Genomic DNA, 20289 nt, shown 5'->3' with positions numbered 1-20289 from the left:
GTCCTTGTGAGTTGTCAATCCACAAATCTAGTAATGCTTACCATGTGACTATACATCCATCCACTTTTTAAACCACTTCATGCAGTATAGAGTCACAGGGGGAACCAGAGCCTAACCCAATAAGCAACGGGCGCAAGACCGGATAAACCTTGGGCAGGAAGCCAGTCCATCGCAGAGCAGGCGCACATACACTCACACCAGATACATTTTTTACAGAAGCCATCTAATTGTTTGGGCTGTGGAGAGGAAGCCGAGCACCATAGGAAACCCATGCTAACATAGGGAGAAAATGTAACCTCCACGCAGATAGCCCAGGTATTGAACCCAGGGCCACAGTGCTACAAGACTGCTGTGCTAAACCACTGTGCCACTGTGCCTCCCACTATACATATTTGTAGGTTCATATTTACATGACAATTCTGATTTATTCATTGATGGAGAATTTACCATGTATTTGCAAATACAGTACATTAGACAGCATTTCAAAATGCAGATGACAGGTTCTGAAGATTTGCAAGCAGAAAGGCTTGGTTTCATTTCTACTCTGCTTTGTAGAGATTCATTTGATTCATTTTAATCCTCATAAGGACTGTAATACCGAAACTGATTCCTTCTTGTAAGGACAGGGAACAACACGAGGAGAGACGTTAGCATCAGCCTGGTCTCGGCTTACTTCCGGAATATATTTAAGTTAGAAAGACTTAAGGAAATGTAAATGAGGAATTACATCAAAATGATTCTTTAGTTACCTGGGAGGCCTGACCATGACAGTTTAGAGTAAAGGGCTTTGTAAAATATGCCCCTAAAGCATCCGACACTGCCTAATTGATAATGCCTTTGATTGTATTAATCTGATTTACAATTACAAGGAGACCGATTCATTTCAGTTTTTCTACTTAGTCTTCCCACAAACCCTAATAAACATCAAACAGGCACGTTTACCTGTTTAATTAAGAGCACGGTAACTAATCGCAGACGCATCAGTCACACTTGCTGAGTGTACTTCAGGGAACTGAATGGGTGTTTAGATTGACATTTCTCTGTTTATATAGCAAGGGAATAGGGCTTTTAATTCAGAAGCTCTGTGTACTCTGACTGCAAAACCCAGCCTTGTAAACACAGCATTGATATTTGAGTAGAAGGTTTCAGAACACACAACTGGGATTGTTGAGATTTAATTCCAAACAGAAGAGGAACAGCTTGCCAGGTAAACATTGTAATCTGAAAGCACTGGGTGATACCTTGGCACTGATACCTGGCCAGTCTGGATATAGTCCGAGAGCCATAAGGATAAATACATGATTTCCTTCTGATCTCACAGAGGTGCCAAGTAAAACAAAACTAAACCCAAGTAATCACAAGCACAGAAATTAATTTTGACATTCAGGAATGCAAAAGCCAAACTGACAAAATCTGTTCACTGTAGAACTCATGTTTGCTCATATGTCACTGTTATGATCATCTTAAAATACATCACAAATACAACAGTCATGGGCTAAACGGCACCTTTTTTCCAGTAAGGCCATTAATCAAGACTTCAGATGCTCAAGAACAATGTTTACTTAGAGAATAGGATATTTTATATTAGGATATAGGATATTACTTTCTCTCCTTCAAGTGAAAGCTTCCAAACAAATGAGAATGCTGAATTTTGTTTTCAGCATGACCCCTAATGTGATAACTATTCTATTTACTGTGCAACATCAATTGGAATATATACAGTATTACATACTTTACCCTCTTTCTTTCTATGCTGTCTCTGATGAAGACATTGCCTCTGTGGTACACTCCAATTCCCTTTTCTTAATGGTTGACTTCACTTTGTACAAAGGAGTGCTCAGTGTCTTCTATTCCTCTCTACAACTTTAAGGCTGAGTTGTTCGGAAAACTCCTACACCGTTTGTTGATCATTAAATACCTATGCAAGCACCATATTTTAGTTTTTCATTTTTCTATGCAGTCACAAAACTGTCCAGTTTGAGAATTCAAGCTTTGATATAAAAATCTTGACTTAAATGTGTATAATTAATTTGTACAGTAATTCAACAAAATGAGACATCATTGTAATAGGATGATTAGTTTTCCAAGTAACTGCAATGAATGTACAAAACTGAGCACACTTCACAAAGATCTGTTTCAGGAAGAGCCAGATATGTGTCCCCATATGCTTCTGGCCATTATTTGCAGTTAGACTACACAATTTCCCTTTTTACTATCTTTTGAACTGGAATAGTCTAACCAGTTTCTGTCTTCACTGAACAAACCTGAGGCTCAGCAGTACTTCTGAACTCAGACAGGCAGGGCTAAACTTAGTCTGTCTATCTGTCTATCTTTTTAAAGTGCATGCAATGCATTTCTTTATCTAGGTGCCTTTATCTCAATTAAGGGATAAAAAGCCAAACATCTGGGTATATTCGAGTAGGTAGCTGCATCAGACAAGAGTCTGCATTAAGAGCCTGCAGCCACATCACTCTGCAGCTCACAACTGGCAGCCCACTGAAGCTCAGCAGGTGTGAACCTGGTCAGTACCTGGATGAGAGACCTGGGAAAACCTAAGGTTGCTGCTGGAAGAGGTGTTGGTGGGGCCAGCAGGGGGCGCTCACCCTGCGGTCTGTGTGGGTCCTAATGCCCCAGTATAGTGACGGGGACACTATACTATAAACAGGCTCCATCCTTCGGATGAGACGTGAAACCGAGGTCCTGACTCTGTTGTTATTAAAAATCCCAGGGGGTTTCTCAAAAAGAGTAGGAGTGTAACCCCAGTGTCCTGCCAAAATTTTTTACCAATCATGGCCTCCTCATAATCCCCATCTCTGAACTGGCTTCATCACTCTGCTCTACTCCCCACTGAGAGCTGGTGTGTGCTGAGCAGACTGGGGCATCATCCAGGTGGGGCTGCACACTGGTGGTGGTGGAGGGGAGTCCCCATTACCTGTAAAGCGCTTTGAGTGGAGTGTCCAGATAAGCGCTATATAAGTGTAAGCAATTATTATTATTATTATTATTATTAATTAATTAAAAGTTAGAGTTTTTTTTTCAAAATACAACAAAGTACCAATGGCAAAACACTTTTTCTTCTTGGATGTTTAATAAATAGTGTATAAAGCGATCATAAAAATCTATTAAATCCTGTTAAAATAGATTTTGAGCAGTATCTTTTAGATTGAAATCCTACCTGCAGTTAAGAAAATGTTTTCAGACAGACAGTATTGAAAGTGGGGCATAAAAATAGTGTCTGCCTTCTGTGTGCTCTCAGAAGGAAGGTTTTAAAGATGGAACATTTTTCGTAATGTCTCTATCAGCCTTCTGTAATAGCCTTCATCATCTGTACAGCCGGAGACTGTGAGAATAAGGTGGATAAATGAGGCGAACACCAACTCAGGCACCAAGCTTACACTCTGATAATCTAGCTCATCTCTCTTGGTTGACATCGGACCAGGAATAACATTAAACAGTAATAAACTCCTTACTGCAAACCTCCAAGTCCACGGTTCACTGGCCCCAGGGCTCATCTATCAATCCATTTACAACGCAATAAAAGGAAAGAGGCCCATTACATTGCTGTGATGTGCCCTGGCATGTGGTGTATGACAAGCAGTGAATTCATCAGTGGACACCAATGGAAAGAGCCTAGTGCCCTTTTGTCTTCCTTCCACAAAACCAAACGGGATCACCAGCTGGCCAGCTAATGACTTCTTCACACTTTCTGCAGGTGGCAGCAAGACATTTTTTTGGGTCTGTCCTCTCCTTGTTCTTCAATTACAGCTGATTGAAAACGCAGCAGCCCGCCTGCCGACCAAGACCAGAAGCAGAGCACATATCACGCCCGTTTCAAAGTCTCTTCACTGGTTGCCAGTTAGTTTTAGAATTGATTTGAAGATTCTTGTATTGGTGTATAATTCTTTTACTAGATTTGCACCTGAATCTACTCTATGTCTGAAATGCTCCCGGAGTACAGTATGTTCCTGTCAGATCCCTCACGTCCTCTGACACTGGCATTTGAGTTGTGTCAGTGCTTTACCAAGCATTAGTCCCAAGACCTGTGGAGAGGCAGCTTTTAGTGTGTACAGCTCTGGTCTTTGGACTAGGCTGCCAGAGGATCCCAGGACAGCACAGTCGGCTGACACTTTTAAAATGTAATTTTAAAACTAATCTTGTCAGCCAGGCGTTTATCAATTTTCTATAAATGTAATTTCACATATTTTAATGTTGTTAAATAATAATAATAATAATAATAATAATAATAATGATAATAATAATAATAATAATAATAATAATAATAATTTTGATTGATTATGTACTTTCAATTTTGATTGTTAATTTTCTTTTTTAATTCTGTTGCTATTTCATCAATTTGCCCATTGGTATTTTAATTCTTTAGTATTTAGTGCAACTGTCTATGTCTACTGTAGCACCTCCTGTATTTTGAGCACAAGACTTGAATCGGACCAGTTCTAGCTGTGTAATCCACACAAAATGACACCTCTTATACTGTACAATAACAAATACCCTTCAAACTATATTACCTTATTTTCCACCAAATCACTTTTTTTCACAAACATTTTGAAATAGCATGGTCCTGGATAAACCACTAAACGTATTTTCCTGTCTTTGTGTAACATCCTATAATGAGGGAGAGAAATTCTAAAATTAATTTGACCTTCCATTTGTGCTGTGCTACAAAATTGTTTCTGATAGAGGTCCAGATTTGACATTGGCTGTTAGAGTTACAGAGACGGGGGGGCACTGGTAGAAAGAGATTTTCTGAAATAGCAGGTGTTAAGAAAGATTGTGGTGTAGACTGTAATCCTGAATTCATTATAGTATTCAGAGCAATTTAATCATCCTAAAACAAGGTAGCTCAAGATCTTCAAACCAATGATTTCACAATGAATGGAAGGACAGTTCAAGGACAGACAAAAGTGAACCAGGGTAACTGCTTGATGAAGGCTTACTAACTTGAAACTGCTGTATCTTAAATTGTAAATGGAATTGTAAATGGAAGTTTGAAGACTGCTGTCAAAAGACCCAGACGCAAATTATTTTAAGAAAACAATTTCCAAAGCTCAAGAGCTAGAACTACATGTTTTCCCTGTGATTTGGTGTGCATTCCTGAGGGCAAGTTTTCTTAAGCTGCTTTGAGCTTGATAAAATTTTGATTAGTTCATAATTCTTAGTTCCTGGAAAAGATCTTTAAATGCTGGGGGAAAAAAAATCATTCTTCCATCATAATGCAATAGCAAACTTAGAATATGTTAAAAATGTAGCATTTACATTTTAAATGGATGGTTATAATTTTCATTATTTTTTTTTATTTTTGATTGACATAGAATGTGCAGGGATAACCTCTCCTGACACACTCACAACACATGACACTGTGAGACTCATTTAATATACTGTATTCCACTCACAATAAGATGGCTGGTGTACTAGAGAGTAGAAAGCAAGGCACAGTGATCACCACATAATAAAAGTTTTTTAATTGGAACAGTTTTCCAGCTTTTCAGCCGATTACATTTATTAAGTATAAGGCCCTTCTCTGTCTTTCACAAATATCAGGCATTCTGTCTTACATAGTCGCTTCAATAAATAAGAGTGGCATTATGCTAACAGGGTATCCCTATCAAAGATTACAGCTCATCTTTCTTCTGCTTTTAATTAAAACAAACGTGTTCTGTGGTTCACTAAGAATTCGGGAATCTAAAAATATGCCTTATTTCAACCTGTGAATGGAAAAAGGATCTCCTTCAAATTTCTACTGACAAGGTCATTATAATGAGATCCTGGGGGCTGAAAAGGATGACTTTGCAAAAGATAAAGAGGAGTGCCTTTTATCAGTTTAGTTTTGTTTAAATTTTCTCTTTTACAAGATGATTATTTTCGTGCTGTGGGGCAAGAGTTACAGTAGCTGTGGCTTTCCTGGAGATTAATGCAAGACTCCCTTTAATTACAGTACCAAACTCCAAGATAATATTTTATGTGATTTTCTTCTCTTTGACAGTGTGGACTTTAAGTTTCTTGCATAAAACAGCATTGCAATGTAACCAGTTTGCCTTCCTCTTTGGTTAACTATTTTATCAACAGTAAGTCAAAGGATGGATATGTGGTTGGACCCTGAATTTTAGCCACTGACATAGGTACAGTACCTTTGGTAAGCCAATCCACACAAACTTTACTGTCCCATACAAGGTAGTTGAAATATTCTTCAGAGACTCTTGAAAGTCAATGTAACAGTCTCATCCATATTAGATCTAAGAGTCACATCACTCCTCCTCCTCTCTTGAGAGCTTACAAGCTCCTAATCTAGTTGTTTTTGTCATCGCATGACAATTGTCTGAGCCAAATGGAATTCTCTATGATGAGATTTATGCCTATCACATGCTGAGGTTATAACTAAAATCACTCAGTATGAAAGGGGGATGCATTCCAACCCATCATATTCCACGTTTCTAAATGGTTACAAACCCTTGAGACAATGTTTACTATACTATAGACAAGTTACTGCCAAATGACCAAAATGAGCACTTACTATTATCTAAGGTGCTTTCAACGTTGGATTCCTTTAGAATTGGACACAGACATCCAATGTACAGTGTGTATGCAGAGGAACATTGAAAAAAATCACTTCTTGGGTTTGAGTTCACTCTAAGTATCCCATCTCTCCTGAACCTGTAGTATTGCTAAAGCTATGTAAAGATATGTTTTAATATTTATGAATATACAGTACAGTGCACTTTTCCACCAAATTGTACTCAAAAATAGAACAATATGCACAGTTTGCTCACACTAAAGATGTACAATAATACATGCCAGATAAAATATTTGTTCCAATGCTCAAGAGTCCATCTTTGTCTACCCATTAAATGGAGTGTTAAAAATTAGGTTTCTGAGCATTGCCATCTTATCTTGGGAAAACAGTAAAGCATGAAAAAGAGGGATGTTGTGGTTAAAAGGTCAATTATAATGAGCTTAAATAATTGTTTTTTTTTATTCATTTAGACTTTGATATTAATTTTTAATGAATAATTAGAAAAGGAAACAAGAAAGTCAGTTCTAAATTGTGCCCCAATTTAGCACAAAGGGTCGAATGAAGCCTTCTGCATTTATATTAACATATTAATACACTGTGGCATTCAAATACAGTTTTGAAGTCAATTAAAATGCATCAGGTTTGAGTAGAACATAATTATCTTATGCAAATCTAAAGATAAAAATGACTATTTAAACTAAGTATACTGTATATGATTAAGATTTTATTGTGCTCAAAGAAATAATAAGCTGTACCAACATTCACATCCAATATAAGGCACCCTTTTACAGTATATCCTAAAGGTTCACAGGAGTCAATAGTTGATTGATTCTTGAATCACTAGGAAAGAATGCATTACAGATGGGTCACCCTTAAAGATCAGATTATAAACGTCTGTGAGAGATGACCATAAGGTACTAGATGGTGAGCAGTGAGAAAATACAGTATACAATCAAATGTGCATCCATATGCCCTTTAAACTGTTTAAATAGCTTCAGGATTGTTTTATGAATATTATTTTTGATAATACCTACTACAGTAGGCGTGATGTGACAACTTTACTGCAGGAAAAATGAGAACAGTCATACAACAGTATGCTAATTTGTGGTAATCCTACTCTGTTGGGCTCCTGAGCAAGGCCCTTAACCCCAACTGCTCCAGGGGCGCTGTATAAATGGCTGATCCTGCGCTCTGACCCCCATCTTCTCTCTTTCCCCATTTGTGTGTCTCATGGAGAGCAAGCTGGGGTATGCAAAAAGACAAATTCCTAATCCAAGAAATTGTATATGGCCAATAAAGCGATTTTATTTTACTTATAGTAAATTTCCTTAAACGTATTCAAAGCAAAAATTTGAAATGATTTCTAGAAACAAAATGCAACATTAACATTCTAATACCTTTATTGTAATGAAATTATTACCTTTGTCCAGCGGCTGTTGGCTAGTTTCAGGTCACACTCTAGTCTCCTTTGCTCTTCAGAAGGAAGTGCTGTGCTTCCATGTGGATGCCCTCCACTTTCGTTTAATTCTTTTAATATTTTCTTTCTTGAAGGTAGCTCTTCCACTCGTAACTGTGGGGGAAAAGGGGCATACTGTACATTTAGTATTTGCTTTTTATTCTCTTGTATATCATCACAAGGAACTAGATTAGTGGTGTACATGTATAGATATTAAAAATACTGTATATGTAATATATTATACGTCATATGTATATACACATATATAAAACAGATTCAACACTTATATTTCACTCTTAAAAATTACATAACACTAGCAAGCTAACACATTGCTTGAATAAGATGCACTTTTTGAGTATTCTGCTACCTCCTGAGTGTGAAATACAAATAAAAGATGTGATAACACGTTTGGTGAGAAATATGTGCTTGTCAGTTCTCATGTGCAAAAGGGATGTCTGCATGAATGAAAATCTGACAGGATGCTGGTTTTTATCACAATGGCAGGGATGCCATGGCTCAGTGAAAGACTCTAGGTGTGTTGCTGGCAAGAACTTTACAAAATGTACAGTAGCTGCCAAGGCATTGAGGATACTTCCTTAAGCCATGACTAGACTCCCACAGTGCAACCAACTGCTAGGAAGCTCCCATGATCTTCCCAGGAGAAGCAACCTGAGGGAGTGCTTCTGCATCATGTGACTGCTTTGCTGAAAAAAAACTGGCCACTGTGGAAGGCCCATCAATCTGGTTAAAGCCGTCAGACAGCATCAACCACAGAAGAAATATATATATATATTTACTGGGGAATCCAGTAAAATAAGAAAAGCTCAGGCTGTTTTCAGAAAATACGTGAATGACGCATTGGAAGACATTACATACAATTTCAATGATTTCTTGATGAAATAACACCTTTAATTTCTGCAGTACAGCAGAAACTCTAGCTCAAAAAGATATTGAGTACATATTTCATTCAAAAATGATATAGCTTGTTTATTTGAAGACAAGTTTGTATTCTTTTATAGGTAACAGAGGCAGTCACAAAGATTGGTGACTAGTCAGTTAATTGTGTGATTTAGTAAGGTAATTTTGTTCATCTAAATTAATTTAGGTTTGCAAAGAATCTAAATACTAAAATCTTGATCTTTTCATTTTGTTTTAATATTAACCATTTACTTTTTTTGCTTTGAATGTGTTGAGAAGACTTTCTATATGGCAGATATTAATTATTACTAATTAAGAGTGTCATGAGTGTAGACATTGAAGCAACAAAATGGAAAAAACAAGAGTCTGAATACTTTTGTAATGCACTGAATGTAAAAATGTTTTCAATTAAAGTTCATCATTATTGGCACCTTAGTAGAAAAAGCAAGAGTAATAGCAATAGTAAGAGTAGCAGTTATCACCATCATATTACTATCCTTGGCTTTTTAAACAATTAAAGATGTGAAATGCTACTAAAAAGGTAAGAACAGTTCTTTAGTTCTTTGGTAAAGTGAATGTTTGGTATTACTTCAAAATAGCACAACTATCTTACAGGAAAAATGTTCACAGACTTTTTCACAGACTTAATTATACTTTATTATACAAAGCTACTGTATATGACATAAAATAGTATGTGAGTTTGGCAGAGATAACATCCATCCAATTTTATGAACATACTGTATGTCTTTGGGAATAGTAAGGATAATATATTCAGTTAATTGGCAATAAAGATACTTGCACCTAAACATTGTTATTCCTCTGCGCCATCTTAACATTGGACATAAATATTATATTACAAGCTGAAATACGTGTTCAAAATGTTACAACCACTACAAATTGAGTGATTAAATGTTAAATGCAATGTACTTCTTATGCTAGCTCCCATAATCATTGCAGTGTTTTGTCAATTAAAACCTGACTGCACCGATCTTATTTGCATGCCTATGTTTCTCCATTTGCAAATGGTTTGTTTACCTTAATTTTCTCTAGAGAATCTTTCAGCTGATGTTCGTCTCCAGACTCCAGCTCAAGGGACACAATACTTTCCGCCTTGTCAAGCCAGGACAGAAACTCATTCAGGTCTTCTTGCAGTTCTGAGATGATATGTTTCTCTTCCTCTGACCTGATAAAGACAGAAGGTCACAACCTATTTCAGACACAATGAAAATAGTTCTCTCCACATTGATCTGATAGAAGGACACACTGTACACATTGGCAAAATCTATTTGTTTCCTTAAACATGAAGCCAAGCACCTACAGTACTTTAAGATTTAGTATGATGTATAAATAATGCAGTGAGAGTTAGCATTAATGCAGAAACCTTTTTCATTTTTTCATTACTTATTCCCTTCATAACATCATAACATACAGTACTATTTTGTGAATAAATATATTTTAACCATAAAAAGTGAAAAAAGCTATTGACAGTAAATTACGTCAAGTGACTAGCATATATTCCCCCAGGACCCTGCCTCGTTTTTATTATTTGTGACTTGACAATATTCAGATAGACACATTTGGCTGCATATTCAATCATGTCACTGATTGTTACTTTTTGTTTTTAATTTTAGACTCTCCAATTTTGTCCTCATTCAGTAGTTTCTTGAAAGAAGCTAGCAATGTCCCCTCATCCCTTTGTGGAAAGAATTGCCTCCTGTTTTAAATGCATTTGCCCATTTCCACTTGTGTCCTCTGGTCTGAGTTTCACTTTTCTTTCTTATTTATTTCTCACTTATTATCTTCCTTAATCCATTCACTTGGTTACCAAGTGATTTTTAAAGCATCTGCATCTCTGTACAAGACTAAAATACTGCTACAAATTTCATATATAAAAAAATATATTTCTTCTGCATAGATTGAAATAATAATATAGACAAAATAGCAGATGTTTCACACCGTCTTCTTCTGGTTCACGTCTGTGAACAACGGTATGATTTATTTATTGATTATCCTTCGCAGTTGAAGATGACTGTGCTAACAGTGAATGGTAAGGGTGATCCAGGATCCAGGCACTGTCAGGCAGTGGTGTTGTCTTTAGTGATATCAGGTCAGGCACTGCACTATGTGGTCATGGCAATCACTGCAATACTCTTGCTTTGCTTCCAAATTCTGACACCTTTGGGTATCATCAAACTGCTGGGCTTCTTCCCAGATAACCCCTCTCCATCTGGTTCAGTTAGGGCCCATAAACTCCCAGGAGCTGAAATCGATGTTTGCTTTTACCATATCTTAGAAATGCCTTTTCTGTCTTCCTCTGGCATTGCTGCCTTGGCAAAAATGGGAGAGGAGAACATTCTTTGGTGGACAGAAGTCTATCCAGGTGATCTGAGCTTCACTACTTGTGCTGCTTTCTAGGGAGAGAAACTCCACTTGATATGTAAAATCTTCTGCAAACAGCACCAGTGAGTCAAGTCCTTTTAAGTGTCTCCTGCATGTTTCCCATGTTTCAGCCCCATACAGCACGGTGGGTAGACTTCTTGTTCACTAAACAGGCTTTATCTTATTTATACTTAATCAAACAAATCAGGATAAATTAAAACCAATTATACAGAAATAACAGTACAATAATATAGTTAACAAACTACATGTATTTGGAATATTTAACTGCACAGATATTAAAATATCATTATTATGAATAATACATAATGAAAATGTTAAACTGCCAATTTGTACATATAATTAAAGCTATTGCATTTATCACACTCCCACCTTCAATGTGCACCAAAAGACAAAAATATTCTGGGATCTCACTAATGAAGACTATAAAGGCATTTGAAGCAGAGACAAAATGTTTACGCAGTATTGTGCAAAAAGTGTATCCTCTAGAGCAAACCAGTTTTAACAAACAATGTGGTTCTCAGTATTTTACAAAAAAAATGAAAATATATTTACAGTAGTACTGCTTGCCAAGATAGGCCTCCCTGACCCTTTGTTGAATGAAGTGGATAGAAAATGGATGGATACTTGGTACTCAATCTAATGTAATACAAAACAAGTAGTTTTAGAGTACTGCAATTTCTTGCGAATTCACTGTATTCAATGGAAGAACATGCCCCTCCTAAGCACATTGAAGGAAACAGGTCCTGATGCAAAATATATTTCCTGTAGGTTTTGTGTTTTTCCATGACAGAAACTTTGCCAGGTTAGAAAAAAATCCCATGGATGATAGGTCAAAAGTGCCCCAAGAACGCAGAGCTGTGAAACTTGACTTTCAGATAAAAGGCTTTCTTGACACAGAGCTGTTAACCCTCTCCGTCCAGCACTGTACAGCCCCTGACAGGTTAATCTTAGCATGAAGCAATTCTTGAAAGAATCTACTGTAAAAGATCAAAAGGTTTCTGTCACGATTGTAAGCCCCTCCTCTTAAGGACCATCTGGGCCTGGGGCTTGGAGTGCCTGGCCCCATTACCCCTTTTTATTCTCCGACCCTTCGCCGGATCCTGTTCCGGCATTAAACTTCTGTCATGTCTCTGTCATGAATGGACTTGTTTGCCTTGGACCACGCCCCCCGGGGCACCAGCGCACCGTCGACATGCCCCCCTATACTTCCTCCAGCCCCGATCCCAGTCTTTATTCCCCGGGTTTGTCTCTCTCCCCTCTGCATTCTGCTGTCTGCATAGGGTCCTGAAAAACACTTTGTGACAGTTTCTACTTCTGAATACCGAGCCTTGAGAATGTGTGGGATCCTTCATAAGATCTCAGAGCAAAGCTGACACTTTCCCTCATCTTTCATGTCCTTCAGATTCCAACTACAACCAGCATCTCCAATGGTAATTTCACACAGAGCGATTACAACAGTTAGAGCTTAGTGTGCAATACTTCACATTAATATGAAACCTTTTATGTTAAATGGTTGATATTCTGTAGATCTTTTAGAGGCTTCTGTATCTGTGAAGATTCCGGTAAAAGAAAGCTGCTGCGATTAATGTCAAAAACATTGTTCTAGCCCTTTTTTGTCTTCAAAACCATGTTATCATTTATGAAATTCCATAAAAACTGACTTTAAATTGTTTTGGGGAATCTTATTTTTTCCCTTGCATTTTCGAATGTAATTTAAATGAATTTTCCGTTCAGAACAGATGTATTTAAATAATTTTATAAAAATCAACAAAAACCCATCTTAAGACCATTTTCTCCTTGCATGTTTATCAAAGCAGCCTTAATTTAATTACTGCTTGTTTCACATTTGTTCTACTACTCCTCAAAGCCACTGAATGGCATGCATGAAAGGGAAAGCAAATTTTTAACATTCTGTACCCAAAGAGCAAAACTCTTTCACAGTGCATTAGTAACAACATACTACAACAATAAAAGCCCCAGATCATTTTACATTGTAAATTATCATAAACATATAACAGTAGTACAAAACCATTCAAAAAGATACTGTAACGAAAGCGTTCTTTCCGGACCCTATGCAGACGACACAATCCGGGGATGAGTCAGGAAAACACGGGGAAAAAAGCATGCAGGAGTCGGGAATGAAAACAGGGGGCGTGTCCATGGTGTGCTGGTGTTTGGGGGAGGTGTGGCCGAGGCAAACAATCCAGAAATAAGTCCAAGGGGGAATCTGAAAGAAGGCCAAAATCCAAAACCGGGCGGTCCATCCAAGACGAACAGAATAAAAACAGGAACAGGGTCAGAACCGGCAGGAACAGGAACTTAAAAGGTTGACGGGACCAGGCGCTTCCAGGTCCCGGATTCGCCTGTTACGGGAACCAATGCAGAGCCCAGAACAGAGTGAGCGCCTGGCTTTTATAGGACGGGGGGGGGGGGAGCCAGAGGCAGGTGCAGGGAATGAGTACTAAACAAGGAACGGCTGGAGCATCCTTAAGAGGAGGGGTTTACGATCGTGACAGTATATTGAATAACCCTTTGATTGTACGCTCTAAACACAATATTTAGAAAAAGTAAAGTTGGTCTTGTTTACATGACGCGCTGGCTGTCTCTGCAAAAATAGCAATGATGGAAACAAATAGAGTACATGAAAGGCATATTTAGATTTTCAAAAGACTAATAAAATTCCACATTAAAATCTAATTCTCAAATTGCAGGAAGTATGGCATCAAAAAAATACTAAATTAAATTGAATTAAATATTTGTTCATGAACACGAAACCTAAAGGCTTAAAGAGCTAAACCTTTCTACTCTCTAATTCTTTAAGATTTAAGGGAAGGTGGAACATCCTTTCCCAGCACAGTGTTGAGGCTGATACCTTTGCGTCTTTCAAGAAATAGCTGGTTGAGAGCCTTGGGGCAGCTAGCTGTTAGATTCCAAGCAAGGCAGATGAGTCAGATAGCGCCATAACATGTGTAAACATTCTTATGCTCTGAAACAATTTGGAATAAATACATTCTGAGGCAAACTTCAGAAAATGTTATTTTGTATGCAGAAATTCAAAAACGACCATGGATTAAGAAAACTAAATACTGAACACGTTTGAACTGTTTTTCAAAAGTTGTTAATTTAGCAGATATTCTCTTGATCAGAGGTGAGGAACTCCAGTCATCAGGTGTCACATTAGTTTCTGTTTTTATTGGATAAGTAGGCAAATCAGTTGTGTTTTGCAGGTCTTAATCATGTCTTGTTTGAAAGGTGCCTCACAATCTTGCAGAAACCAAGCCCTTAAGGACTGGAGCTGCCTATTCCTTTGTCACTTTGTACCCTTATTCCTTTCTTCTGAAGATTTCTTGAAAAGCATAGGTGCTGAACTATTGTTTCATTGAAGCAGATACCAAATTTTAAGTAAATGAAAGAGCAGGTGTATTGAAAACAACATTCACTCTTACAACATAATAACATAATAACAATTATAATAGCAATATAATAATACTATAATAATACATATCACAATAACAAAAGATAACATAAAAACAATATAATAATACAGTAACAAATGGGTTAGAAAACTGTATGAATATAAAAATGCAAAAGTCCCTCATTATTTATATTTTTTTCTAAACAAAGTGCATTAGATACACGCTCAATCGCCATTTTAAACCATTTTGCATACCCCCAAATGGTATTTTAATATAAGTATTTTATTTCAAAATGTCAAGCAAAAAAATTTAAATCCTTTTTCTTGATTAATAATCAAAAATGAAGGATTGTGGTAAGCAGTCATGCCAAGGACACCAGCAATGATACTATATGTGTAGAAAATATTTGTAACGAACAGTTCTTTCCGGACCCTATGCAGACGACACAATCCAAAAAAGTGAGGAAGGAAACACCAGGGAAAAGTCATGCAGGATTGGGGATGAAAACGGGGGGGCGTGTCCATTCGGTGCTGGTGATCTGGGGAGGTGTGGCCGAGGTGAACAGTCCAGTATAATTCCAAAGGGAGAATCCAAAACGAAAGCAAAAGGTCCAAGGCTGAGAAATTAGTCCAAACAGGAGATTAAAATCAGGTGCCGGGTTGGGACCGGCGGGGGGAACAAGGACAGGAGCAGGAAGCTAAAAACATGATAGAGCCAGGCGCAACCAGGTCCCGGGCTCGCACAATGTGGAATTCAGATACAGAGCCACGAGTAAGGTGAGCGCCTGGCTTATAAAGGCGAACTGAACCGGGGAGAAACAAGGAACAGGTGGCGGGAGTGATGCAAATGAGGAAGGGCTGGAGAGCTCTTAAGAGCCGGGGTTTGCGATCGTGACAATATTATTTATAGAGGTAATTCTTCAGGGCAATATTTCACAGCAAAAATAAAGGCACTATAATATACACAACATGGTTTGGGGCCCTAAACAAATGCTGTTTGCTTGAGGTAGTAATTGTATCACAGCTTCACTCCAGTAGGTCAATATCTACCTTAAAAGGAGATACCTTCTTGATATTCATATTGCATGTTTACAGGACATATAGATTACAAACAATATAAAATATAGAATATATTTGTGACTGGATACCCACACTCACATGGGGTCACACACGAAGTTCTTTTAAAGAAAATCTTGGTGTTGCATGCCTTCAAAACCGACCGTAACGGTAATGGTTCAGAATTACTTAAATCATGGATAGCTTAAATCCATGCAACATACAACATCTTTTTACTCAAAAAGAGTTTTCATAAAGTCTCTATAAGCAATACTTGCTTTGAATTTATCCAAACAGCATATGTTTCATTTTGTTGTCTATTAAAAAAAACATGTTTAAAGAAATATGATTAACCTCAACAGCTGTCAATAATCTAAAGGTTACCCATTACCAATTTATTCTCATTTTATCTTTCTGATGTACTCAGTAGGTTGATATTTGATATTTTAATTCAGAGATCAGGTCCCAGTCTTCATTCATCATTATGACATTAATGATGCCCATGACAGACCAATACATACAAAATCAAATCTGTGGCCTTCCTTCCTCATCAAAATATAAAATTCCACTTTGAAACACAAGATATGACAGCTCACAAATCAGATTCAAGCACATCAATTACATTTTTTTATTTTTATTTTTTAAAGAAGGAGAACACTAAGATAACATAAAACAAATCCAATTGAACAATGTTTGGGATTGAGGTAATCACTAGGGAACAAAATCTTGTTCCTGTGGACTTTAATTGTGTTTAGAATTGTGCAGTAGCTTGATTTTGTGATCAGATTACAAGCATTACTAGGGGTCTAAAAAGTAGATAAAAATAGCCTTACAGCAGTAATGAAAAGGGTGAAACGTGTTAAAAAACTTTAAAATGGCAATACATACGGCAGTGCAGCCCCTAATTACTATTTATACAAATCTGATTGACCTGTTTGACTACGATATTTTGCATTAGTTGTGATAAGCCTTTGAAAAATAGATTTTAGACCCACGTTTGATCATGATCATGTTGATAATAAAAAGCCTTACACTTATATAGCGCTTTTCTGGACATGCCAATTAAAGCAGATACTGGGGGCTTCCCTCACCATCTCAAATGTACAGCCCCACCTGATCCTGGCCACCACAGTCTTAGCTTAATTACTGAACTGAAACCTCAATTTAACTCAAAGGTTTCTTGGTAGGCAGATTTGTATGTTTCTTTTTTCTACCGAAACAGTAATGAATTTTAAGCCACTTACAATAAGCAATAGTTAAAAGGCAACTTCCAACATGTTCAAGAGTAGAACACAATCAAATAGTTCAAATTAATCATATTAAGTCAGGGCTTAGAGCTTAATACGAGCAGGTGTGTAGGAATCCTAGGTCCATATTGGGATTTTTGTTTTGGAAAGTCTGGACAAGATGCAATAGTGCCACCGACTGGCACACCAACACCAGTTAGAGGAGCAACCTTCTTTTTTCTGGGAGCCTCCCATCCCAGGGCTGGCAACACCCAGATTTGGTTAGCTTCTGACATTTAACAAGCTGGTAACGCTAAATCTAAAGTGTGTCATTACATTACTATAGTCAGGTACTGCAATTGCACCATAAAAATAAAATTGTCAATATCTGGTCTAATAGCAAGGGTAAGTTTATTGCAGTACTTCAGCACTGTGTGCTTAAGATTACTTCTATCAGCTTTTACGTGTAAAGCAAATGCTTTAAAAGGACATCTTTTTGTGGCTGAAAATCCTATTTTAGAAACAGCTAAATAAATACACCAGCCATTTTGAAGAAGGTGGATCATTTAACATTAATGGACGCACTTAAGTGAGATCTTTCATTATGTTGGATGACACAATAAGGCAGGAGGGAGGATGCCAGCACTATTGCCTCAGTAAGCCTGCTCAGATTCTACTGCTGGATGAAGGTTCCTGAACATGACTTTATTCTCCAAAATTAACATGGTTTCATTTCTACATGAAGAGCTCTTTAAACCGTTTCCTTTTTAAATCCATATAATTTCTCTTACTAAGCCACTGGCAATGACATCTGACAGCAGACAAGCTGAAAATTAAACATGAAGCTTCTGAAAACATCTATTGACAGTCTGCCTGATACCTCATCTACACACTGTGCCTTTTGGAGGGAGCTGTCTTTGGCCCAAACAATCTCAATGTGTCATTTTATTCATTTGCACTGAGAAAATGTCATGGGAGGAGGAAATGTCAAAATGCCTAATAAAAACAGGTCTGTGAAAAAATAACCTTCAGCTCTCTACTGCACTTACAAGATGTGATTAGATACACTGTACTGTACACACCATACAGTGGATATCGCTTAATTACAGTATTTGTTTAAAACAAAGGGCGGAGCAGTGGCCCTGTGGCTCAGGATCTGCGCCTGTGGCTGGAAGGTTGCCGGTTTAAATCCCGCAGCTGGCAGAGGAATCCTACTCCGTTGGGCTCCTGAGCAAGGCCCTTAACCCCAACTGCTCCAGGGGCGCTGTACAATGGCTGACCCTGCGCTCTGACCCCCAGCTTCTCTCCCTGTCTGTGTGTCTCATGGAGAGCAAGCTGGGGTATGCGAAAAGATAATTCCTAATGCAAGAAATTGTAAAGGGTTGATAAAGTGATGTTGTTTTGTTAAATTTACTATACAAGTGTTTAACAAGCAGGTTTGAGGAACCATTGTTCCTTTTCCCAGGAAGATTGTAAGGTGTTGTGGAATTCCCTCTAGGAGATAATAACATAAAGTTCCACCTGTTTGCACAGTGATATCTGATGGAAAAAGAAAGAGGTGTACTCCAAAAACTAGATAGTTAAGGCAAGTAGCTGTAAAACTGCTTTTAATTAAAACCATAATGGTCCGATTCAGATATTGTTATGAATATACTGCAACAATCGGCAGGTGTACATTTAAATGCTTTTCCAGAAATTATATCTGCAACTACAGGATATTTTGAACTGCTGTGCAGTGTCAAAATTACATACACACGCACATTCGTTCATGGTTTCTAACAGTGACAATGTTTATTTATTTTTTTATTAAATTAAACATTTAATTGCCTTTGTCTTTCAGGTCAGGAAAAATACAGGGAACGCCTACTGTTATGAGGATAACTAACGATGGGCCATCCTGGAAATCCTGTCTAAGAGAACGTGGGAATTTTTTCCTGTAACTCCTACCTCCTCCTCCTCTCGGCCACCTGCCGGCAGACCTCCTCCCAGCGCACGTTGACTCCCGTCAGTCTCTCCTTGAAAAGGATGGCGTCTTCCGATGTCGACTGCTGGGCGATCTCCTCCCCGGTGGCATTCAGTGATGAGACCAGAGCCTGCTGGTGCCTGATGCCATTCTGGAGCTCCTGCAGGACAGTGGCATACAAGTACTGTAAGTCACAGTGTGGATGGCTAATGAGAGGAAGTGTTATGGGTAATGAGATTTTGTAACCTGTGTTGTGTATTATACTGCTCCTGGACTACAGCAGATCTAGATACGGGGAATGACACCTATTGAAGCACCCCCTGGAGACTTTCTACTTTAATGCCAAAGCATAATGACCAGGGCCACCGTGTTGTAGGAAATACAGCCTTTCGAATGATGAGTTAAAGTGAGGTCCTGATTGCTTGGTCATTAAAGATCCTGTGGCACTAGCTGCAAGTGTTACCTACAGTAGTGTACTGACTGAATTCCACTTTGGGGTTGAATAGCCTGACCTTAATTTATTTTCACTTCTCCACCTGACCTGCTGTTTAGTGGGATTGCATAATGCCAGCCCTGCATCACTCAGTTGGGTGCTGCAGTGCTGTGTAGCAGCAGAAGTTGCTGTCCAGAGAAAGCACCCAGGGTTCAGGACAGGTACAGACCAAATTGCATTAACAAACACACAGAAATCCCTCTGTAACACGCTATACCGATCAGACAAATCAAAAGGTTAATATTTTTAGGTAAACTAGTTGGCCACACATTGTAAAGCCATGGAAACTCTCTCAATGTCCAACTGAGTCCTCTTCTTTATTTAAAATGTAGCCAAGATTGAAAGGCAAAACTAACAGGGTCAGCACCCATTTTCCACATGACTACTCAGACAGCAGTTTAGGAGCTATCAGGAGGCTGTGCAGTAATGATAGTGATAGCCTGGCTAAACGTACTAGCACAGGGCCCTGCCTTCAAAGTGACACAGATCTCAACTACATGCTGAACAACATGGGGCAAGCTTTCTGAATGATAATGGATCACTTTTAAAGCCAACTGGAAACTGCAAAAGCATATCTGCTGCAGTGCAGCTATACTGTACATACAAAATAATACTTATAGTATGCACTCATTGTTTAATGTGACTATGTTTTACATACAGTAAGTTAAATATATAAACACTGCATTGAAACACCTTGATAGACTGTTGCTAAAAAAGGATATAGACAGTCCATGTGTTTAACATCTTCTACAAATGTATTCCTATTTGATCTGCTGCACCTACCATTTCATTTTTCTTAATTATTAGGCATTTTCATATCTCTTCTGCCTTTG

The 20289-nt window shown here is 38.0% G+C and overlaps 1 protein-coding gene across 14 annotated transcripts in view; it reads right to left on the bottom strand.

The window, feature by feature from the left end:
- The window catches only part of dmd (dystrophin), a 726399-nt gene that overhangs the window by 244093 nt on the left and 462017 nt on the right, over positions 1–20289 (bottom strand). For all 14 annotated transcript variants that reach the window (XM_015364174.2, XM_015364177.2, XM_015364182.2 and 11 more), the window contains 3 exons: positions 18948–19123; positions 9939–10086; positions 7950–8099 (listed from right to left, as the gene is read on the bottom strand). In XM_015364174.2, coding sequence (XP_015219660.1) covers positions 7950–8099; positions 9939–10086; positions 18948–19123 — 474 coding nt within the window. The remainder of the gene's footprint in view (positions 1–7949; positions 8100–9938; positions 10087–18947; positions 19124–20289) is intronic.

This window comes from Lepisosteus oculatus, chromosome 15 (genome assembly GCF_040954835.1).
Source record: "Lepisosteus oculatus isolate fLepOcu1 chromosome 15, fLepOcu1.hap2, whole genome shotgun sequence".
Taxonomy (NCBI): domain Eukaryota; kingdom Metazoa; phylum Chordata; class Actinopteri; order Semionotiformes; family Lepisosteidae; genus Lepisosteus; species Lepisosteus oculatus.
The sequence above is the reverse complement of the archived record's forward strand: the minus strand, read 5'-3'. Positions and strand labels throughout refer to the sequence as shown.